Raw genomic sequence first — 25691 nt, forward strand, 5'->3', positions numbered from 1 at the left:
CAAAATCAAATTGGCGAGCAAAAAATTGGGGAGCATATATTTCAACCCCAACTTTGGCATTGGTTCCAGTTAAAATATCATGGAACAACTCCCTCCCAGTCAAAAACTGAACCCAAACGAGTAGAGAGGCGCTCCCACTGTCCAAGGTAGATGGAGGTTGCACATAATCTAAAGTTAAATAGGCAGGAAAGGGAAAGAAGGAAGAAATTGAATTTAAAGTATAAAAGAATGAAAAAATGTCCCTTCTAAACATATTTACAGGGCTCAATGGGTCAATGGCTAGCCCATAGCAGCTGGCAGAACGAAGGGACGTGGATAGAGCACCAAGTGATGGAAAATAGGCTCTCAACCACAGTTGAGTGAACCAAAGAGGCCCACTGTCAGTAGGAGATGCATCATTCTTCAATTGAAATTGAAGAGAGGCCATGCCTCTATAGAGGGCAGCCAAAAAGAAAAAACACAAATTCAAAGGCCTACCACGGGCCAATTCGTGCGCTATGGGTAAATAGCGCATAGAAGGCTTTATATTGGGCACACAGAATATATTTACAAAACCAAATCTGAAGAAAGGCCACACGCTCAGGGTAGGAAGGCTCAGCATTTGAGTGATTATAACAGCCTTGCAGGCTTGAATAGGACTCGGTGAGTTTTTTGTCAAATTTTGGGACAACACTAGAAATTAAAATACCAGGGAAAATGGTGTCGCCCAAAGGTGGCAGATTTATCAGGGCCCCAACATCCCTTAAAGTAATGGATATGGGACCAAAAGGGAAAACAAAAGTATTATATTCAGAAGACCAAAAACTAAAAGCAATAGGAAAAAGTGCTAGGTCAAAAATTGGGGATTGAAGAGAGATTTCTAATAAATCAGAAATACTAGCACGATCAAAAAGTGCTTTGGTAAGACCATGACCCACAAGGCGAGCATGCCATCTACGAAAAACAACATCAGATTTAGGCCAAGTGCGAATACCTTTTTCGCAAATCGGCCTCAGCGGCAAAGAGTTCAGGAATGGAAGGCCTTGAGTACAAGGGAACAGTTGGCCCACCGCCACTTGTTCGACGGCTTCGGCATTATTAAATGAAGGACCCAGATAGAACTCATTAAGTTCGGCATTGGCTGGTGCAAGGAAGTTCGGGTTTACATATGGCCGAGTGAGAATTTTCTGGAAATCTTCAAAGCTAAAGGAGTCGTCAGATTGGGTTTGTGGAGCAGCCATTGAGGACGAAATACAGTTTTGTTAAAGTTTGCTTGAGAAACGTAGCAGAGAAGCAAGAAGATGAACAGTGGTATGACGAGAAAAAAGCGCAAAACAATGAGGCGTGATTTAGTGGTACAACGAAATGGCGTGTCTTTGGGGTTTATAAGGATTTGTAGCGTCGCACTTTTTCAGGCTATGGAAGAAAATAATGATTGAAATTCTTAGGAATTTCAAATATTGCTGGGAAACACAAAGTAAATATGACAAAGATTAATAATTGGTATTAATTTTGCCATATTGGGGGGTAATTGTTGACACATTAAAAATGTAGCCCAAATCGAATAGCCCAACGAATGAAGCCCAATTGAACAATTCAGGATAAAAGCCCAAATAGCGTTATTAATGAATGCAGTGGAAGCCCACGAACACGGTAACATCATCACCCAAACTTGCAAGACGCCCAAGATCTGAGCGAATGAAGTGCTTTACAGTCGCCCAGAGCTATGACCCTGTTCTCGTCCAAACCTTCGAATCGCTCAGGATTTTAGCAAATATAAGAATGTTATGGTTATCCAGAAGTGTAGTCATTGAAACAATTATTGAGTAACCTTATCACGTTCCACGATTCAAGGAGTTCAATTGAAGATGGTTGAACGACAAAGAGTAGTGGCAGCAGTTAAAGACGGCAGTTCCACGACAAGTTAGCCACCATAAAGAAAGTGCGTAGTTACAAAACAATCAAGCAGTTTCTAAGCGGTTGATCATAAAGAAATCATCAAAGAATATAAAAGGAAGAGAAGACATAGAGCAAAGGACCCCGAATCAAACACTCTCAAATAGAGAATATGTAACTTCAATTTCTTAGTTTAGACTTAAACATTTCTTTTCAGTACTCGTATGCTTGCGCCCCTTGGAGGCATTCTGTTTAGTTCCAATTGTAAAGTCATTGCCAATAAAACACCCCTTTTGGGACTTTGTCTCAAGAGGTTTGTTCCTTACAAAATCGTCTGATTTTCTTTTTAATTGTTAGCGATTACCCGCCCGAAACACTATCCAAATCAAATAATTGGTTTTTCCATTAGTCTTGTTAAACAATAGTAACATTTCTACTGCCCAAGAACAATTTTCAAATGGAAAATACCATTTGTACAGAAAAATGGTTTACCACTTTCTTGACAGATTCTCACATTCGTGTGGGACCCGAGTGAAAAAAAATGATAAAAAATTGCCCCCCCATGAGTCTGTTCTGTCAGGGAGGGTGTCAAACCCTCACTATACAAACAGCAAGGTCCTTTTCAAAAAAAACATTCCCATAATAGAAACTTCAAAATAATATCATTTGACGAGGACATAACGTTGATATCATTTTGTACGTAGCGTATGTTATCGCTAACACTTCAAGCTTCAATATATTAGTATCGAGCACGAACTTGAAATATGCAAATAACACGATGAAACACAACAGATTAAGAAATATAATCCTTCACATGCTTTCACATTGGACGTCAGGTCAAATTAGCCATCATTATTTAGATAAAATGGAGTTTTGAATAATGATTTTTTTGAAAAATGTATGGTTAAAAAGTAGGAAAATATTTTGGATTTACGTGCAGAATATTTTATTGTATAAATGTGTGATTGAATATGAGTACGCAAAAAAAGAGTTTTGAAATAATTATTGTCAAACAGGGCTGACGACTTTTTCAAGTCTTGAAAACTACAAGACAAAATAAACCATTAACCAAAACAAATAGAATAATGTTATTTGCAGTGAAAACTATCGGCAGTCGCCCTATGTGGCGTATACTTGGCAGCTTTTCATTTGATGTATAATTCAAAAAATAATTACCATATCTATGTATCAAATATCAAATTGCCAAGTGTATACCACATAGGGCGACTATTGACAGTCTTCACTATGAATAGAATTACTCAAACAAATATGCATCCATACGTTTGACACGAAAAATGAATTGATGACCAGCCCAGATACTGGCCCTAGCCATCATCATTTTGTGATCCGACATTCCAAAACCCAACTAGCCACTCGACCCGCACCGATACCATGGAATGAACGCACCCTGACATGGGACAAGTAGGTCCCACGTGAATTAAAAAATCTTAACCCCCATGTATGTGTGTGCAGTCATCCCCGCACTTTGTGTAGCTTGGTTCTTTCCAAATTCGTTTCCCACAACAATCACTGGGACATCTGCAGTTGGGAAAAACCCGAACACTGAAATTTCTCCCTGGAACTACACAAGCTACATGCTTGGGCTCCAACTTCAGTGCTTCCACATCAACCAACCATGAACCACCCTCCATTTTTCTCACTTTTAGTGACTCAAAATCGTCTCTTTTCTCCACACCCTCAATTGAATAGCATGGAAACCCATTACTCTCACCGAACTGAAATATCCTCGAAAATCCAGAAATAGTTTGGATAAGCTTATGATACGAGGCAACACCACTATTGCATACATTTCTCATAGCAAGGGGCTGCTGTTCTCGAGGGAATATTTGATGTTCACGAGATTTATGAAATTTTGGGATTTTCCTAACTCGTTATCATCTTTGGAACCACCACTGGAGTTTTACAGGCGTCAGATTCTTTGTTGGAGCCTCTCTGTATGGTTTACTGCCATAAAATGCACAGTGTCGAATAGTTACACGCGAAACGGCACAAAAAGAGTCGCGCAAACACACTTATATATGCAAAACAAAATTTTATGTGATTAAATATTTATTTGAAAATGGCGTAAACAAACAATCTCACGTATCCATCAAGCGGAATCTTCTTCATAAAAGCCCGGCCAGTTAACAGGGAATAAATTAAACACACAGCACGTGAAGCATATATAAAAAACACGCATAATTGGATGGAATGTTTAATGACGGCGTACAGATTTTTAATACTGGATTGAAACTTAAGGGCGGCAAGCATTTCAGCATTCCGTTTAATGTTTTCCAATTGTAGTCTGTCATTTTCTCATTTGCCATTTTTCTTTCTTCTCCAACCGAAATTGGGATTTGATAGGGGATTTAATTCCCATCAATCAAAGGGGGGCTTAATCAAGAAAATTATCCAAATGTAAACTAAGAATTACATAAACATATTCACTGTTCAGTTGATAATATATAATCTAATCTATAGAATCAAACACATATAGAGAATCAAAGAAGGAGAAAGAAGAAGAGAAAAACAATTGAGCCACTAAAGGAATTAGGGTTTACAATAATTTAATATATTACAAAGAGACCTAAGCTAGTAAGGAAACTAAGCTAATAAGGAAATGAAATATTAATTAAATAATTAAACAAATAAATATATCATCATCTCCCCTCAAACTCACGATGCTGAAGCAAAAAACAGCGAGAGTTTGTCTCGTAAGAAGCAAAAACGATGAATTGGATGAGACCTAGTGAAGAAGTCAGCAAGCTGCAATGATGAAGAAACAAAAGGTAGAGAAATGATGTCAGTCTGCAAATGATGACGAACTAGATGACAATCAATCTCAATATACTTTGTGCGTTCATGGAATACGAAGTTGTGAGAGATTTGAATAGCACTGGTATTATCACTATACATAGGGGTTGGAGAAAAATGAGGAACACCCATGTCTCTAAGTAACCATCGTAACCACACAATCTCAGTGGTAGTGGATGCCATAGCTCGATACTCTACCTCCGTAGAAGAACGAGAAATAACGATCTGCTTCTTACTTTTCCAAGAGATAAGAGAATCACCCAAACATATACAAAAGCCAGTAGTGGACTTGCGATCAGTGGGGTTACTGGCCCAATCAGCATCAGAGTAGGCACGGAGTACTAAAGATGAGGTTGACGAAAACAAAAGAGTTTGAAAGCATGTACCACGGAGATAACGCAAAATACGAGCAACTGCTGCCCAATGAACCGTAGTAGGAGCTGAAACAAACTGACTAACAATGTGAACAGCATAAGCAATATTGGGACGTGTGATGGTAAGATAGACCAGACATCCAACAATAGTGCGATACAAAGTAAGATCAGGCAGGATGAATATCGAGCGTTGGACTCAAGAAGAGTATCAACAGTTTTAGTATCAGTAAGACGGGCACACTCAATAACATCCATAGTATACTTGGACTGAGAGAGAAGATAACCTCTAGGAGAAGAAGCAACTTCGATCCCCAAAAAATAAGGTAATGCACCCAAGTCCTTCATTTCAAAACGACGAGCCAATTCTGATTTCAAACTTGCAATTCCATCATCATCATCACCAGTGACAATCATATCATCAACATATAACAATAATAGAATGAGACCAGTAGAAGTGTTTCTAAAGAATAGAGTGGAGTCATGATGACTGGATGTAAAGCCAGTAGAGGTAACAACAGTGGAAAATTTCTCAAACCAGGCACGAGGTGCTTGTTTGAGGCCATAAAGTGTCTTCTTGAGCTTGCAAACAAACCCAGGAGAATGACAAAGACCAGGAGGAGGAACCATGTAAACCTCTTCTTGAAGATTTCCATTTAAAAATGCATTTTTAACATCCAATTGAGAAAGACTCCACTGACGAACAGATGCAACGATAATAAGTGTACGAACAGTGGTTATCTTGGCAACAAGAGCAAAAGTTTCTTCATAATCTAGACCATACTGCTGAGTAAAACCCTTAGCAACCAATCTAGTCTTGTAACGTTCAATGGAACCATCAGATTTGATTTTAATCTTATAAACCCAACGAGAACCAATAGCATGTTTACCTGGAGGCAATGCAACTAAGTCCCAAGTGTCTGTCTTATGTAGAGCAGACAGTTCATCGGCCATAGCCTGTTGCCAAAGAGGATCCAAAATAGCTTCTTTATAGGAAGTGGGTTCAGATAGCTTATGAATAGAGGTTAGAAAACAACAAAATGACTCAGAATAACATGAATAAGCAAAATTAGGTAACTGAGTGGATTTACGAATACGCTGAGGATATCGACGAATAGAGGAAGCAGGAGCTGGATTGACAATCTCAAATGGTGCTTGGGAAGCCATAGAATCAAGAGGAGTATCATGAATCGGTGCATGTGTACCTGTAGGGCATGAAGAATCAACAGTACATGGGATATGGAAAGGCAGTCTGTCAATATCATTAAAAAATGGATCGATACGAATGAGATCAGTTTTAGTCAAGTCATCAGTATTATCAGGAATAGAAAAGAACGGAATGTGTTCAAGAAATACAACATGACGAGAAACATAGAATTTTTTATTAATGGGGTCAAAACAACGATAACCCATTTTTGTCCCTGTCCATAACCCAAGAAAACACAGATAGCAAAGTGAGATGTCAACTTATTATGTTCAGCCTCAGGACGAAGAACAAAGCAAGTACAGCCAAAGACTCTCAATGAAGAATAATCAGGAGGATGTCCATACAATGTTTCAAAGGGTGATAATCCTGAATTGTGGGAAGAATGAATCTTATTAATTAAAGAAATAGCAGTAAGAACTGCTTCCCACCAAAATTCACTGGGAACTTTGGCAGACAAAAGAAGGGAACGGACAGTTTCTACAATGTGCCTATACTTTCGTTCAGCAACACTATTTTGTTGTGGGGTATTAGTACACGAGGTTTGATGAATTGTACCATCAAGAGCAAGTAATTCAGAGAAAACAGTTGAAATATATTCTCCACCCAAATCACATCTAAAGCACTTAATTACAGTAGAATGTTGAGTATAAATAAGTGCTCTAAAAGAACAATAAATAGAAAGAAAGTCAGAACGTCGTTTCATAAAATAAACCCAACAATAACAACTATAATCATCAATAAAAGAAACATAATGTCTAGACCCTCGTTTTGTGGTAATAGGAGCAAGTCCCCACACATCAGAGTGAATAAGATCAAATGGTGCAACAAAATGAGAAACACCACGAGGAAAAGGTAAAGCTGAAAATTTAGCTAATTTGCAACCACTACAATCAGAAATGTCATGAGTTTGCAAATTTCCCAAATGACCCTTAGAAACTAAAAATTTCATACGACTAGCGGAAACATGTCCAAGGCGAGAATGCCACAAATAAAAACTAGAAGACGATGAATTCAAAGAAAAAGATGACAAGTCAACACCGGAGGCTGCAACATATTGTAGTCTCAGATTGTCTAAAACATATAACCCTCCTTGTCTATGGCCTATCCCAATCAGCTTCTGAGATCAAGGATCCTGCACATGACAAGCAGTAGAAGAAAATTGAACTAAATATCCAGAATCACACAATTGGCCAATAGAAATAAGATTTAAGGTAAGAGTTGGAACATAATAAACGTCTGAAAGTGATAAATTTTGTGTATTAACATAACCAACACCTGCTAAAGGCAATGATGTGCCATCGACAGTCATAACAAACATAGACAAGTTAGAAGGATGCAAGTCATTAAAGAGTTTTGAGTTAGATGACATGTGTTTGGAAGCACCAGAGTCAAATATCTACGAGGAAGAAATACCTGAGTGACTCTGAGATGACAAACCTATATGAGTAGAGGCTAACATAGCATGTGGTTGTGTGGCTAAGAACTTTTGAAATTGCTCTGCTAAATCAGTCAACATGGGACTAGAAGAAGGTGGTGCTCCAAGTATAGACGAGTCATTAGATGGCATGGTAGCAACTACGTTAGCATTGGGATGATATGATCGCTGCCGTGGTGTGGCTGCTGCTTCTTTAATAGCTTAGGACATTGAGACTTCCAATGTCCCTTTTGTTTGCAAAAGTTATACTCATCACTAGCAACTCGCACATAACCTTTGTTTTGATTCTGTGTGGATGATCGAGAAGGTACAGCCAACACTAAAGTGCTAGATGGAAGAAGGGATACTTTTCTTGCAAGAGATTTCGAACGTGTTTCTTCAGCTACAAGTTCACTAACCATCGAATCAACTGATGGAAGTGGAGTGCGATGCAAGATAGAGCCTCTAAGTCCCTCAAAATTACTGCGAAGTGCCATAAAAAATTGAACTAATCGCTATTCCTCTCTAAAAGTAATATATTCCTTACATGCTTTCAATCTCGCTGATTCTGTATGAGCCAACTCATCCCAAATTGAATTCATAGCAGCATAAAATTCGAGAATACTCATATCCTTCTATTGTAAGGCTCGTATATCCATCTCCAATTGATATCGTTTTGCAAAATTAGACTTAGTGTATAACTTCTGTAAGTGATCCTAAACTTCTTTCGCTGTTTCAAACTTAGCTAACTGTGTACCAATGGATTGCTCGACAGAATTATGAATCCAAGTGAGAATTTTCGCATTGTTTGACTCCCAATTATCTAACTCTGTCACATAATTCTCAGTAGAGGTCTCAGGTTTCACGATAGTTCCACTAACATAACACCACAATCGTTTTCCTTTTACAAAATTCCTCATCACAGTACTCCAATATGAGTAATTTTTACCATTTAATCTAACACTAATGGATTGAAGTGAATCATCCCTTTCAGTTGCCATCATGAAATCAATAAATAATCAACTATTAATCAAAAGAAATCAGCAAATTGCAAAAAACTCAACAACGACCAACGTGCCAACACGAACTACCACCGAAATATACCGTACAGTGCACGTATGACCAAACTAATACCACCAAAATGTCAGAAACTCACCAAGGAAAAAACTGTCCCGTTGAACCGTCGCCAGAAAATGCCTCACGCACAGCCAGAATCTCTGGAACTTCCGTTCACGCGCCGCCGTAATAGAGCGCGTGGTGATACACACGCCGGTTAGGTAGGATCGTCTTATTGTCTGGAATCCAAATATGGTCACCAATCGCCGAACAGAAGTTTAATTTGAAAGATATTTTATATTTTTAGTCGCAGCTCAAGGGAAAATTAGGGTTTTCTATTATTTTGGTGACACGAATTGTTTGAGAATGGATTGAACAAAAAGAACAAACTCAACACATATGTTTTGGCTCTAATACCATGATAACATATAATCTAATCTATGGAATCAAACACATATAGAGAATCAAAGAAGGAGAAAGAAGAAGAGAAAAACAATTGAACCACTAAAGGAATTAGGGTTTACAATGATTTAATATATTACAAAGTGACCTAAGCTAGTAAAGAAACTAAGCTAATAAGGAAACGAAATATTAATTAAATAATTAAACAAATAATTATATTATCATAGTCAGCACATTTGATTGATGTAAATTTTTTCAAAATAGATTTTGTAAAAAAGTAATACTTTGAAGAATGTAATTAATCTTTCAATATCATCTAATTGCACTCAGATGTATTATTCTCCCATACACAGTGATTTCTGCATTTTGTAAGTTTTGGGAAACGGCGATCAATTCTTCAACTGGTTAATGTTTTCATCGAATTGAAAGAAATTGTATAACTCAAGGCTCCAAGTCCGACGACCAACCGTCTCCATCAAGCTTAAAATTGAAGCCTACTCCTCCAACGGAATTGCTCAAAGGTTAAACTAAAAGTAAAAAATAATTTCAATTATACATCAACAACTATTACTCATTATTATTCACAAATTTCGTTATATGGATCACAATCAGTACATTCTCTCCCCCCACAAGTTCAGCAGTAAGATGTGTTCATCATTCCTCACCTTAGATGTCATCTACTATACAAGTATTTTGACAAGGGAAACTTGAGACTCCTTGCTACCTGTCGAACATTTGAAAACATCACATAGCATATTAATGGAGAGCAAATCAAAAGTGTACTCATAACAACTGCCTACGGGAAAATTACCTTTAAAGCCATATCATCGGAGACTGCTGATCTATACCGAATTGCACCTTCTAATGGACAGCTACCTCCTTTGGTTATGAAATTAGCACTACATAGACTAGATAATTGCAGAAGAACATCATACATTGGTCCACTATCCCAATCATCACCTCCTCGTCCATCAACTTGTGGCACTTCATCATCGGGTGAATATTCTGCAACAGATGAGATACACTGAAACATTGCTAAAAGCCTTTCTAAGGGGAAAGTTCCAGGTCCTTTCATGAGTAATTCTTGTTCTTTACTTTCCTTCTCCATTGATTTTTCAGAGCTCCTGAGCAGGATTACCAGTAGAAAATATAATCAAAATTAATTTTCTACTTTTTGATGCTTACCAAAATCTAGTAAACCAATATATGTATCAATTTCATGATCCAAAATAAAAGAAGAGAAGATTAAGTGGCTGATTATTAACCATGAATGAGGCTGATTTTGCAGCAAGAATATACCCCAACTATTACCACTTTCTGTCTAATTTTATTACCCCCTTTATCATATCTTTTATTTTGCTTGAATCCTATATAAAGTAGTGCAAGATCATGGAAATCATCAGCTTGACTTGAATTTAATAAAAATATAGTCGAGATTTTCGTATCGATTGTTCGGTATTCAATCTTGAATCAATGATCTTCTGATTATTGATTCCCGGGTATTCTTAGAATCAATGAGTCATTGAACGTGTTCTTCAATTCTTAGGCTTAATTTTTAGGCAGATGATACATGATACCAGTAATGTCAAGGCAGCTAAAAGCAGAGCTACAAATCTAAGAAAATTTGCCAGACTTCTTTGCTAAAGCAAAACAAGGATAATTGTTTTGGGATAAACAAGAGAACATAAATAACAGCCTTGCAGGTATTAAAATAAGATACTATACCAAGTTTGCCTATGACTTACTTTCTCTTTCTTTTCTGATTGCCAGATCCTCCAGTTAAATCAAAGAGTGAGGCATCAAGTGTCGCTGGATTTCGTGATGCGAGAAATGCAGAAATAAGCAGAAACTTTGCACAAGTAGACATATGGAAGTCCATCTCATGTAAAGATTCCAAAAATCCAGGCTTCTTAGTAATGCCCTTACTCTTGCTCTTGTCCTTGCTGGCAGAGGCTTCAACCATAGGCTGAGAAGGAACGTGAAATGTCTCTTTCAATGACTGTGAGATATATGGATTAATATGTTTAAATAGTTTTCTCTTCATGTCTTCATTAGGAGTGATCCCTGTGTCATCTAGCAGTTCACAATATTTCTTATATAATGGTGAAATGGCAGCAGTTACATCATCAACACGCCTTATGATTCCACAGAAAGGCCTCAATACCACACTCTTCAACAAGAAACGAAATAAAGTTAGTTTTTGTATGAACGCTATGACAAAGGTAAATGACAGTTCGAGCAAGGAAAAAACACTAAAATGTGGAACTTACTCAAGAAAAGAGGAATATAACTTGGGATTTGATTGGTTTTTCATGAACATCTGGCGCAGATCATCTTCAGTGTAATCAGGAAAATAAACGGGAAAAGGCTCAACATAACCTGTGTCTAAATGATAGGTATCAAGTGAGGTTTTACTTATAAAAATCAAACCAACCTCTGGCATTTTCAGAATATCATACAAGTTAAATAAAAAGGGGAACATATTTGAACTCTAATCCCATAGTCTAACATGCTCTAAATTATCAAATATCATGTAAATCATCTTCCCATTAACTTGTGATGCCGACTTATTGGAGTTAGATTTCCCCAGATCACCTTTGAGCCTGTCTATAAGATTACTCAAAGCATCTCGTAAAAGATTTACAAAATCAGAGGGCTTTTCACAATTCTTTGCACTTGAATATCTGTTGCTTTCATTCTTCCTTTGAAGCAAAAGCAGATTCAAGATTGATTCAAACAGTATCCTGGGATTATAACAGGTGATGCAACTGCTATAAACAAATGGGCGTTTCAAGTGATTGAATATCTCAAACACTGTGCTTGTATTGCCCGTTGAAGCACCACCATAGACAAATAATGGAATCATAGGAGAATTCAAGAGCCCAAAAGCTTGATTAATTCAAGAATTTGCACGCGCCTATGGGGAAAAGAATTAATCAACTCCTCAAGATTTATAGATTCGTCGTTAAGCACGAGGTCATTTACAGACAAAGATTGTGTATTACTTATGATTTTTGAAACCTCGCCTGCAGTTTCAGAATTTGGGGTAGTACAAGATGATAATCTTGTGATTCTTCTGTTAACTTGAGGGCTTTCCTCTATACCAATTTCTCTGAAATGCACAAAAATAAAATTTTCAAGTCAATTGGAAGAAACACAAATCTTGCATTTAATCACAATATTAAATTGAAGCACAACGTGAAGTACAAGAAAAGTGGAATGACACAAATCGCCAAAGAATAAGTACAATAAAAAACTGAAATAAAAACTCCTACCGTATTCTAACAAATGGCATTCAATCCCATCACCAAATTTAACAGTTGTTATAAAGATATAAAATCTGATACTACCTTCCGAGTTTGGTGTTGAAGAAGTTGAGTAGAAAATGAACAATTAATCTGTTACCAATAATTTTTTCATGCAATCCTAGCCCACATGCAATATAAAAAAGGAAGACCTTCGACGCTTATTGACGTCGGAGTGATCGTTTATTCTGGATTGAATCTTGAGGGCGGTGAGCATTTCATCTTTCCGCTTAATGTTTTCCAATCTTCTGCTCTCGTATTCTGTGATTTCCGGTCCGCCATTTTTCTACCTTTTCTTGCCAAATAGGGTTTGTTTAGGGATTTTGAACTTTCCAGTGGACAAAATTTGGAATCGGTATACGCCAATTCGGATTGCGCCGGTTGATTGTTTAAATTAGGGCGCGGGAATGGGAACTTAGCGGGAAACGAGATTGTGGTGATACGTGGCATGTTTATGGCCGATTCTTCTTATTTTAATATGGGCTTCCTACTTTCTACAAGCCCAATTGATTGGGCCGAAACCAAAATGAGGAAATTCGTCGATAAAAAACTAAGTTAGAGAGAGATTATTAAGTCCCGTTTGAACCTCATTATTTTTCATTATATTAAATTAAAATTTTCTCTTTCCTACTTTTAACCATACAATTTTCAATAAAATAATATTACACATAAATAAAAAATATTTCAACCACTCATTTTTCAAAAAAATACTATTCATCTCATTATAATCTATAAATAATAGGACTCAAACGGAGGGTAAAGGGGGGAAAAAATCTCTATTAAAAGATTTAAGATGGTGCAACAAACAAGATTTTTAACATTCTTTTCAATGTACCCATAATTATTCTTGCCATTTGCTACATCTTTAAAACTTATTCATGAGAATTCTTGATGACAAACTTTAAAAATTCACATCATAAATGCAAAAATATTCTCAAGGAGGGGAAATTTACCAAAGAAAATTTTATGTAAATACAGCAATAGAGTATACATATCTCCCAATGGACTCTCTTTCTTTTTTCATGCCTCTATTTCATATTTCAGCCCAATATTTATATTGCCTAGAGAAAAAAAAATAGAAGAAAAATAATATTTGTCTTAAAGTCTTCGAATCTCTTGGGTAGCAGTCCATTGATTTGATTCATCTTGTGACTGTTAAACAGTGTAGTGCTGTTGGATGGTTTCAATGTCTAATCCCTTCAGCTTAACCACGGATTCGACATGTCCCTTAAGAGTGTGAAGTTCTCTCTGCCTGCATATTTCTTGTTAGAGTACAAAAGATTGCATCAGAAAATATATGCAATGCTGATCAATCAAAAAATTTTGAGCTAAGTAACAATGATGTGAATACCTTGCAACTTCAGCTCTTCGTTTAGCCTGCTCAGCGATTTCAGACAATTCTCTGTAGTTATTTTTGTCATTGAACAGGGCACAGTTGTCTGGTGTTTGGAGGCCATGTAGTGTGCGCTGAGCGACAGCCCATTGTGCTTCTCTCTCGCCCCTCCCGTAATCCTTTTTGGTTGTGAAAGCAGTCTAGTTTGTTCAAAAATTTGAAACATATGGATTAAAGGTGAACCTTGAAAAGAAAAATTTTCTAGTTTAGGAATGACAAAATTTTTGTGTAGTACCTTGTTCTGGATCATAGAATCCCAGGCATGGCCACTTAATGCAAATCGGATGATGAACTTGAGAATGTCAAGTGGGAAGTATGTGACAAGGCTGAAGAGCCAGATGACTCCAGCCCACCCCCATCCAATGCCGTGAATTCTAGCGAAGCTCCAGTTTGCGTATACAGCAATGATTGTAGCCAACTGAAATCAGAATGTGAATAACAACAAAAACGTGAAGCAATTGTTATGGTTTTAGTCAATTGTGAACTGAATTTTGCTTCCAAAACATACCAATTGGGCCATTAGGAAAGCGCCGAATAGCAAGACTCCAGGGCGTTCGAGGAATGACCAGCTTCGAGACCTTGTCACAAAGATAAGTGCTTGACTGATAATGCTCACTTGAAGGTAGAGAGCAGCTGTAAGCTCATCTGCGTTGCCTCTGATTGATCTCACTTTAAAGAGATTCTGTAAGCAATCCATGTATTAGTGCTTAGAACTATTGTTTGAAGTGGGTGTAAGTTTGTGTGTGTGTGTGTGTTTGCATGCAAATAAATATATGAAAAGGTTTGGTATTGGAGCAAATGAACTTACAGAGAAGAAATCAGTATCAGATGCAAGGTAAAAGAATACGACAGTCATCAAAGCCATGTATGTTCCGAGGACAATGCCAGTGGCAAAGATTTCCTTGAGTTTCCATGAGTCAGGCACTGGAGATGGTTTCACCCTGTCCTTGGAGATTGTCATGATGGTACCATCGTTAAGGATGGCGATGATCAAGACCATAAAAGGTGAGAAGTCGAACTTCCAGATTAGGGCAATGAGCATAAATCCCATGACGATACGAATTGTGATGGAAACAGCATAGATGGTATAATTCTTCATCCTCTGGAAGATGGCTCTACTTGTCAAAACTGCACTAATAATCACACTAAGTCCTGGCTCGGTCAGAACAATGTCTGATGCACCTCTGGCCGCATCAGTTGCGTCTGCCACGGCAATACCAATGTCTGCCTTCTTTAGTGCTGGTGCATCATTCACACCATCTCCTGTCATACCACAAATGTGCTTCCTTTCCTGCAGTTTCTTCACTATCTCGTATTTATGCTCTGCGTGTGCACACAAATTTTGCATTAGTTGCTAAAGGCACGACAATTTGAGTTTGATATATTTGAAACAGAATGAAATACTAGTGTTCAAATGTGTTTGGTAGATGGGATTGAAAAATAAGCCCCAATATGTTAATTGTACTGTCAAGTTGTCCTAAAACATGCACTGAAAGTGAATTTACCAGGGAAGACACCGGCGAAGCCATCTGCCTTCTCAATGAGCTCGTCAACAGGAATCGTAGCAATTGACTCATCCTTGCTTTGGCCTAGAAGGGAAGATGATGGATACATGTTTGTGCCCATGCCAAGTCTACGGCCAGTCTCTTTGCCAATGGCAAGCTGGTCACCGGTGATCATCTTGACATTAACACCGAGCTCAAGAGCGTTACGAATAGTCTCTGCACTGTCATGCCTTGGAGGGTCAAAGAGGGGCAACAAACCAACAAACTCCCAAGGTCCACCAGCACTCTCTTTAGTTTTCTCTGGAACAGCCTATAAAAAATACGATATTGTCATTCTTTAGTAATGCATTCTCTTTGATTAGTTCATTTCATCATTTAGTGAAGAACTTCCTACTCTGATTGTTGACTAGCTCACCTGTCGTGCAATGCCAAGAGAACGAAGACCACGGTTGGCAAAATTGTCTATGATATCGTGGGCCTTCTTCTTTGAATCTCCTTTGAGTTCGCATAGATCAATAATCTGTCAAATTTTAGATATTAGAGATTTAAACACTATTCTCCATAATATTAATACAGCTATAGAATTTTATGATTATCTTTACTTGCTCTGGAGCACCCTTGCTGCTTCTATGCCAGTCTCCATTGGAGTCGATGTAGGTGATTGCAGTTCGCTTTTCAACCGGGTTAAAGGGCAAGAAGTGCACCTCTTTGATTCCAGCTCGTGCCTACAAAGTTTAAAACATACTCAGTATAATCTACAGATACAGAAAGTGTTTTGACAAATTTATTTATTGCAAGTAGTAGAGCTTAATACCTCTTGAGGATCACTCAACATATTAACAATTGAAGCATCAATGGCATCCTGGTTCTCGACCCTTGAAGCCCGAGCAGCCAACAAGACAACGGTGTCCTTATCCATGTTGTCTGGGAAAACCTCAATCATTTCCTTGTCGACCGTGAGCTTATTGAGGGTTAGGGTTCCTGTCTTGTCACTGCAGAGGACATCCATACCAGCCATTTCCTCAATGGCAGTCATTCTCTTTGTAATGGCTCCTTGTTGGGATAACCTGTGGGATCCAATAGCCATTGTCACAGACAAAACCGTTGGCATGGCAATTGGGATACCTCCAATGAGCAGCACAAGTAGATTGTCAATTCCTTCCCTGTATTTCCTTTCCTGGATTGGGTACATTACTATAATCTCAATCACCATGCCCACAGCAATTGAGCAGATGCAGAAATTCCCAATGGCAGTCAAAACCTGTACACAATAGAAACATTTAGCAATTAAGTCTCCTTCCTAGTAAATTTGGGGTCAGCAATATGAAGTCTCCCTCGAGTTAACATCTATACCTTTTGGAAGTGACCGACGTTGTTAGTGTTGTCGACAAGGTGAGCAGCCTTGCCGAAGAAGGTATGAACACCAGTGGCAATGACGACTGCCTCGATCTCACCTTGCTTGCAGGTGGAACCAGAGTAGACTCCATCACCGGGATTCTTGGTCACAGGGAGAGACTCACCAGTGAGGGCAGACTGATCGATTTTCATAGGATCGCCCTCTAGAAGACGAGCATCGGCTGGGATAATATCCCCCAGCTTCACACTAATCAAATCTCCTGGAACCAGGATTGCAGCATCCTGCTCACCCCATTTGCCATCCCTCAAAACCTTAGTTTTGGGAGCAAGACCGGCCATAAGAGCAGCAGCAGCATTGCCTGCATTATTTTCTTCAATGAAACTAATAGTTGAGTTGATAATCAGCAGCACTACTATACCAGTAAAGTCTTGCCAATCTGGAGGCTTGCCCTGCATTTTGAGTCAATATTTTTCCATCAGTAAAGGTCGGACTCATTTTTCTCATCGAAAGCCTAACATGTACACTAAACATACCCCTCCGTTGGCCAAAACAATGGCCATAATGGCAGCAGACTCCATGACCCATGAGAGAGGATTCCACATAAAGCCCAAGAACTTGAGGAGTTTGCACTCCTTTTTCTCTTCAAGCTTGTTGGCCCCAAAAATTTGGAGCCTTTTTGCTGCTTCATCTGATGTCAAACCCTCCCTTGTACATTTTAGCTGTATGAAAACTTCCTCTACGGGGATATTCTCCTGCAAAATATTTCATGGGATCCACAACTTCCATCAATTTTTCCATCAACTTTTATCAAAATTTACTACAAAAATTGATTTTAACTAATCCAAATAGGGGCTTAATTTGACCAAGAAAATACATAAACAACTAGGGGCTTAATTTGATCGAGAAAATACGTACTTGAATCTTGCGTGAAATTCAACTACTTTCAGATTGAGGTGCAAGCTAACTAAATCTTATACGATATTTGAGATATCGAGTTTTACATGGAAAACATGACAAAATTGAGATAAACTTTTCTTTGATTAAGAAAATAAGTACAACAAATCTTGTGTGATATCCAATTTGATATTAAGTGTAAACAAAATCTTATACGATATAATCGAGTTTTATTGAAAAATATTATACTTTTGAGATCAAATTGCTTTGATCAATGAAATACCTATTAGTAACCGTGCATGAACTCGAATAAATTATAGAACACGAAATAAAAAACGCTTTGATGTACATGCTAGAAATCTTGCATGAAAATTCAACAAGAAATATATAGAAAAAGAATGACGATACGTACGAGATCGACTTGCTCATTCTTGATCTCTTCCAAGGATATATCTTTGGCCATGATTGCTTACAAGAAAAAAAGAAACAAAATCAAAATAAATTCAATCACGGGATGAAGGAAGAAAAATGGAGAGAATCCACTCTCTATCTCTCTCCCTATCCTCTCTCTCTGTAAAAAAAAAAAACAGCTTCTTATACTAATCTTGCACCCTCGACAATGGCGGATTATCATACATTCTGGCCATAAGAACAGGTCTTGTCTTGTGGTTTTAACTTAAAAATAGGTTGTCGTCAGATTTTTCAGAGGAAAATTCTTTAAATTTTGTTATATCCAGTCGACTGCTATATTTAATATTGACCTTAAAATAAATAAAATAGGATTTACTCTGAAATTGGATAGACAGATAATGAAATAGCAGAATAAACATACCAAAAATCCTAAACAATGAATTGCAAGTAGAACGCAGGTTTGAGAAGGCGTTGCGGGGTTTATATAGAATATGGTGGAGAAGTAAGTATTAGAGAATGCTATCGTAATTTTAGTTTTATTATAATTAACTTCCTCTGCCCAATGGTAATGGAGTTTTATCAAACTGAAATATTGTGACTTTTGAATTATGAATTCAATAGGATCTTGTGGAGTTCTTACCCAAGTATGAGAGGATTTCATTGGATAAAATAAATACGTAAAATAAGAAGGTGACTTAGAAACAAAAAATAATTTCAACTATATTGTTTCAATTTCAATATAATAAATTTAACATTAAATAATTCAAATTAATATAATGGTATGACGAGTACATTATGCTTGATGGGCTCGACAATTTTGTAAAGTACAACATGCTTGATTAATGCATTGAGGATACTTCATTTTGACTTGTTCTGATCTTCAGGGTCATTATATCTTGTTAACTTGCTCGATTAACGTATCTAAATCTTTTCTATTTAAAGATAATTTTCATAAAAAATTCTTATCACTTTTTAACCTAAATACAATGTTCATTAAAAAATAAATAAATTATCATAATGAAGCCTTTTTCTTTTTTCCCCTCTTTCGACTAAAATATAGAAATCCATTTTCAAAGAGCAAGTGAAAGAAAGATTTCAAAATATTAGAGGTATAGATACAAGAACAACCGGGAAATACAGCCTTATAGCCTAAATAAAAAGAAGATTTTCCAAATTAGTCTAAGAAATAAAAACATTTGAAAACTAGTCTCCAAACAATCAATTTTCCAAAAATACCCTTAACAGAGAAATTACAACCAAAGTCACTACAATGTCTAAAAACCTTAAAATAAGTCCTCAAAGAAATATAGATCATAAATTTTTAATAAATCTAGATCCAAATATTATACAAAATTTTATTGATCTAAAAATCTATACAAAAAACGAATTAATCTATCTAGAAGAAGATCTGAAAGACTTTTTTATAGAATATTTAGACCCAAAAATAAAAAATAAAAATAATTCCATAGCAATCAAAATGGAAAAAGACATATATAAATTAATTCTTAATTTAAGAAGGAGAATTGAAAAATTAAACATAATTATTCAAGAAAAAGTATTAATAAAAAATAGTGAATTTTATAAATTCTATTGTGACATTTTAAATATTTATGAAGAATCTAATTGGCTCAAAAATATTAACCCGTCCGCTGTACACTCCGACCAAATGGTATCAGAGCCTGGTTACGAACCAAAAATTATGATGAACATAGTAGATGAAGAAAATATAATTGAAGAATTTTTGAAAAAAGTTGAAAAACATAAAAAATCTAGTTATCCTTATTTACCTAAAAATACCACAAGTGAAAATTTTGGGGATATACATAAAAGATTAGAGAATCTAGAACATAATTTGCAAATAGGAAATGCCCTATTAGATAAAAACCTTAGAGGAAAAGATAGAATTATAATTAATCCACCCCAAGATTTTAGGATAACACAAAAAGAAAATAATAAAGAAAAAAAACATGAAGAGAAACAATATATGATTACAGATGTAGAAGAAATAGAACAAAAATTCTTAGAATCTACAGGAGAAGAATATGAAGAATATAAAAAACAGTTAGAAAAATTAACTGAGAAAATGGAAAATATAAAGATGAATACTAATCCATCTTCAAGTCATGATATAAAAGTAGAATTCAGTAGTGATGAAGAACAAGATTATCCTTATCATACTACAATACCACTTGAAGATGATCTTAATCAATATAGAAAAACACAGAAAATATATACTGGAAATGTAAGAAAACAATCCATAAAAGAAATAAATCCAATGAAATCTTATAATGAACTAATTCACACAACAGGAGTATGGTTAGATTTAGACTGTGTAGATAAAGATAAAGCTATTGAAACATGGATAAAAAGTACAGATTTAACTATACAATTTAACAAATGGGAAACATATACAGTTTTTGGATTTATAGAACATACATTCAGAGAAATTGTTTCTGAATGGTAGAGAAAGTTACCAGAAATTATTAAAGAAAGGATAAAATATGGAACAAACAGAACTGAGGTATTAGATAATAGGAATACTCTAAATGAACAAAATATACAGGAAATATTAAAAAGATTTGAAAAAATTTTAAGAACAGAATTCTTAGGAGATAGGTATGCTTCTAATGAAGAAGAAAGAAAACAAGATGAATATAACCAAGGAATGATTTTAATGGAAAATTTAAAGATATGTGATATGTGTGAGTTAGAAAGATATACATGTAAATTCGAAGAATTATGCTATATACTTAATCAAGGAGACTATCAGGAAAATAAACTTATTCATTATATTGTTATAAAGATAATGGCCAAGTTGAACAATTTGGATGCTATAAGAAGAAATATAAACCATATAAGAAATACAAAAGGAAGTTCAAAAACTATAAAAAATTCAATAAAAGGAATTTTAAACTACATAAAAAATATTTCAAGAAAAGAAATTGGAAAAAGAAATTTAAACCAAGAAACATTAAAAAATGTAGATGCTTTATTTGTAATGAAGAAGGACATATTGCCCCTCAATGTCCTAAAAAGAAAGATAGACAAAATATAAAAACTCTTAGAATTTACGAAAAATTCCAAGAAGATAGTGATATAGAACCAATTGAATATTTTGAAGATTTAAGTAGTGAATGTAGTAGTATTTATGAATTAGATACATCTTCATCAGAAGAAGATTATGAAGAAATAGTATATATGAATCAAGAGATACAACAATCAGAAATAGAAATAGAAACAACTGAAGAAGTTGAAGATTCTATAGAAGGTATTAATCAAGAGATTATTTTTGACATTAAAAAATACGCAGGAATTACTAAGAAGATATTAGATCTACAAGAAAAAGATGTATTTCATCAAGGATTCTTAGGAATTTTACCAAGTGTAAATAAAACAATTGTAAGTATAAATTATAAAGAAATGTCTATCAATATAGAAGATACTATAGGAAAGGCAAGAATTCCTATAATCACAAAAGAATGGGTAAAACAAAAATTATCTAAAATCCCAGAAAATGTAAGAAACAAATTAAAATGTATTGAATTAGAAGGAGTCCAGATAATGGTAAAAGGATTTTTTAGAGAAGGTATGAATATACCAATAGAAATATACTGTATGGACAACAGAATCTTACAAGATCCTATAGACGCTCTATTAGGAACAGTTGTAGGAAATTTAGTCTATCAAAAGATAATATTTACAGTAAAACCAAATTATACCATATCATTGAGTGATGAAAATATTGATCAAAGTTTCAATCTATATTATAGAATTGGAAATTTAAAAATGTTACGAAGAAGTAAGGCTATTAGTATAAGTATAAAATCAATTTTTGCTTTTAGTACTAGCCATCATCACAATTTAAGGAAAATCACTGATAACATAATAATACATAAAGATTTTGAGGAATTAGCACAATACATACCTCCTAGAAAATACCAAGAACATGAAGTCACTATACCAGAACAAATAATGCTTGATTTCCATAAACAAGCAAAAGAAATTAATTCTGAAGGAAAATTAATAAGAAGAAAGAGTGTCAGCTTAGAAGGAGATAATCTTATTGCAAGATTTCCCTCTAAACAGGACTCTAGGATAAGCAGACTTAAAAATTTAAATATTGCTGAACCATCAAGTTCACAATATTACATTTAGACAAGATATGTAAACCAAGAAGGATTTAAGAAAAATCTTCTTGTCCTTATAGATACTGGAGCAGATAAAAGTCATGTAAATACTAAGTTTGTTAGTCATCTAATAGACTTTGAAATACCAGAACCATATATTTTTAAGGATTATTTAGGAAATAATCTTGAAATAAGAAAATATGTTAAATTTCCTCTTATACTTGTAGGAGAGGATCAGAAAGAATATATTAAAGAAATAATTCTATATAAGGATGAATTATATGGAGTAGAGCGTTCACCTATTCTGCTAGGAATGAATTTTCTTGAGAAATATAGTCCTTATAAAATCTGCCTAGGATATTTGAAAATAACAGTTGACGATAATCCAATTATCACTCCAAGAATAGATGAAAATATGAAATCATTGTTATCATGGAAAGAATAATAAGTACTAATCCCATGAGCCCATATATTGAAATTATACTCAATATAAAAGATTATTGTAGAATTAAATTTCACGCTTATTTAGATACAGGAAGTACAATAAGTTTATGCTTACCAAATGTATTGCCATCTGAATACTGAAAATATAATTCAAAGAAGGTAATAACTGCTACAACAGCAGGAGGAAATAAGGTAATATATAGTAAGTATGCTACTCAAGTACCTTTTCTAATCTCTTTTAGAGAAGTATTTGTTGATACAATATATATGTCAACCACAATTGGATGTGATATTTTATTAGGACAAAATTTCCTATTAAAATATGCGTCATTTACACAATATATTGATAAGTATATGTTCATAACACCTTGTGCACATAAAATATTTACACCAAAAATAAATAAAGCTGTTACAATTGCATATAAAGATATAAACCATCAGAGTTCTTCAACCCAGCGTGGTGGATGTTGGAGTACAGAAAAATTTAAACCAGTGACAGTATTAAAAATGACAACAGAAAATAGGTTAGAGAAATTGAAAAGAGAAATCTCTGAAATATATTCTGAAAATCTATTAGAAAAATGGAATACAGATAAAGTAAAGGCAAAGATAGAATTAATTAATCCAGATACTATAGTAAGGGTCAAACCTATGAAATATAGTGTTGATGATCAAAAAGAATTTAAAAACCAGATAAAAGAATTGTTAGAAGCCAGATTGATTAGGCCAAGTAAAAGCCCACATAGCAGCCCAGCTTTTATGGTTAGAAAACATAGTGAGATAAAAAGAGGAAAAGCCCGAATGGTAATAAACTACAAAAAATTAAATGAAGTTACCAAGTTTGATGGATACTATTTGCCAAATAAGGATACCCTTATTAAACAAGTACAGAACAAAAAGATATTTTCAAAATTTGATTGTAAGTCAGGGTTTTGGCAAATCATGCTTACAGAAGAAAGTAAATCACTAACTGCATTTAGTACCCCCAATCCTTTAGGACAATACGAATGAAATGTAATGCCATTTGGGTTGAAAAATGCACCACAGATATTTCAAAGAAGAATGGATGAGGTAATCAAAGCAATTACTCATTTTTGTATTGCATATGTAGATGATTTACTTATTCATTCAAATAATATTGATGAACATATTGAGCATCTTGAGAAATTCTGTTATATTATGAAAAAACATGGTATTACACTTTCTCAAAAGAAAGCTGAGACAGCTAAAACAGAAATAGAATTCTTAGGATTATTTATAAAAGAAGGAGAATTGCAATTGCAATCCCATATTGGAGAAAAGCTTCAAGAATTTCCTGAAAAAATCAAAGATAAAAAACAATTACAAAGCTTCCTTGGTATATTAAATTATGCTGAAGGATTCATTGAAAACTGTGCTAAATTGAAAAATTATTTTCTTCCAAAATTAAGAAAAAAATATAATGTGGTCTTGGGAAGAGCAAGATTGTGAAAATATAAGAAAGGTAAAAGAAAAATTAAAAGTATTGCCTAAACTTGTAATACCCCAAGAAAAAGATTTTTTTATCCTGGAAACTGATGCTTCAGATTACTACTGGGGAGCAGTGTTAAAGGTTAAAAAGAATCATAAAGAATATAAATGCAAAAAAGATTGTTGTTGCCCTGAGATACTTGCAGGTTATACATCAGGGACATTCAAAGAAGTAGAAACAAGATATGAGACGAATAGAATGGAACTCATTGCTGTAAAAAGAGGAGTTCAAAAATATGAAGATTATTTATTACCAAAGAAGTTCTTGATCAGAACTGATAATACTCAAGTTAAAGCATTTTTGAAAAATAATGTTGATCCATCTACGACTAATAGATACATAATTAGGATACAAATTTGATTTTCATACTTCAAATTTGATATTGAATATATTAAAGGAAAAGCTAACTTTCTTCCTGATTATCTTAGCAGGGATGGAGCTAGAACAATTAAGGACGAAAGTCCAGATACTTGAGATAAAAGTTTCCTATTTGGAAATCCAAATTCAAAATATCCAAGATAGTCTTCGAGGCAAGAATTTAGTCCATGAGGCAGAAGTTATTTGTACCAAAACTAGTATCCCTTCACAGGGACTTGTGAATACTAGCGCTCTCCCCGAGGATAAAGGGAAAGAAAAGAAGGTAATAGGAACCCCTTCACAGGGAATACTTAAACCTATTACTGGTAATAGAGATATTCAAGATATCAAAAGAGAAGGTAGCTCTTCACAGAGCCAAATTCAATCTAAACTTTCTATTGAAAGGATAGATCTCATAGATATTGTCAAGATATGCCATGAAGCAAAAATGCCCAAAAAAGATAACCATGAAGAAGTAACACTCTTTATTGTTATTTTTAATATTCTATCAGATTGGTATCTGGAGATTGGAAAGTGGATGAAGACTCTTCACTATTCGAAATACAACAAGATAAACTTTTATCCAGGAGCACCAGCCAACTGGGTTCGAAATTGCTTTGAAATAGGAAATATACTTTGTATATATCCTAGTAAAGATCTCAAGGAGATAGCTCAGCTTCCAGCCAACATCAGGAAAGCTGTCAAGAGATATACTGAAGTTGTTAAAACAACAAATATATATATCAGATTCCATTCAGCAACAATGGAATGGGATCCTGTCCTTGAATATATGCATCCATCGTTCCATGTGATCAAAATGGGATTAACAAATCAACATTTTTTACCAGCCAATCAAAAGGTTGTTAAAAATGGATATCAAGATATTCTTAATATGATGCCCTATAGAAGAGCCAAAGGGTATAAAGAGAGGGTATAAAGAGATATTTGAACATGTAACTCAGATAATTACTGAGAAAGAAAAAATATGGGTTTATCCATCTGAAGATCATATTATTTATTCCAATGCAAGGATGGATACCAAAGAAGAAGATATTTGTTATCTTGATCATTTATTATCTGCAATTATATCCAACCAAGTACACGGATCAGAAGATATGGCTAAAGAACTATGCAAATTACTTTGGAATTACAGTGATCCCCATTGTGAATACTGTGTTGTTGAAAATATGAGTCAAGCATCTCTTAACGATGAAGAATTCCCTGCAGAATTCTTTGATTCAAAAATGGA

General features: G+C 35.1%; 1 protein-coding gene and 1 pseudogene across 2 annotated transcripts; both read right to left on the bottom strand.

Moving 5' to 3' along the window:
* Window positions 1-9689: 9689 nt before the first annotated feature.
* LOC111389196 lies at window positions 9690-12895 on the bottom strand (annotated as a pseudogene).
* A 437-nt stretch (window positions 12896-13332) lies between these two features.
* LOC111389197 (ATPase 8, plasma membrane-type-like) lies at window positions 13333-18461 on the bottom strand. 2 transcript variants are annotated; one of them, XM_023014083.1, is made up of 13 exons: window positions 18426-18461; window positions 18006-18061; window positions 17233-17451; window positions 16696-17148; window positions 16157-16603; window positions 15945-16067; window positions 15758-15862; window positions 15343-15652; window positions 14646-15160; window positions 14346-14519; window positions 14073-14255; window positions 13796-13977; window positions 13362-13696 (listed from the first exon to the last, which is right to left on the bottom strand). In XM_023014083.1, the coding sequence occupies exons 2-13, from the start codon at window positions 18054-18056 to the stop codon at window positions 13600-13602; spliced, it is 2859 nt and encodes a 952-aa protein (XP_022869851.1). In that variant the 5' UTR covers window positions 18057-18061; window positions 18426-18461; the 3' UTR covers window positions 13362-13599. The 2 variants fall into 2 exon arrangements, with proteins under 2 accessions (XP_022869852.1, XP_022869851.1); XM_023014084.1 differs by lacking the exon at window positions 18426-18461 and having other exon boundaries at window positions 13333-13706; window positions 18006-18178.
* Between the last annotated feature and the right edge of the window lie 7230 nt (window positions 18462-25691).

Source organism: Olea europaea, unplaced genomic scaffold (genome assembly GCF_002742605.1).
Source record: "Olea europaea var. sylvestris unplaced genomic scaffold, O_europaea_v1 scaffold568, whole genome shotgun sequence".
Taxonomy (NCBI): domain Eukaryota; kingdom Viridiplantae; phylum Streptophyta; class Magnoliopsida; order Lamiales; family Oleaceae; genus Olea; species Olea europaea.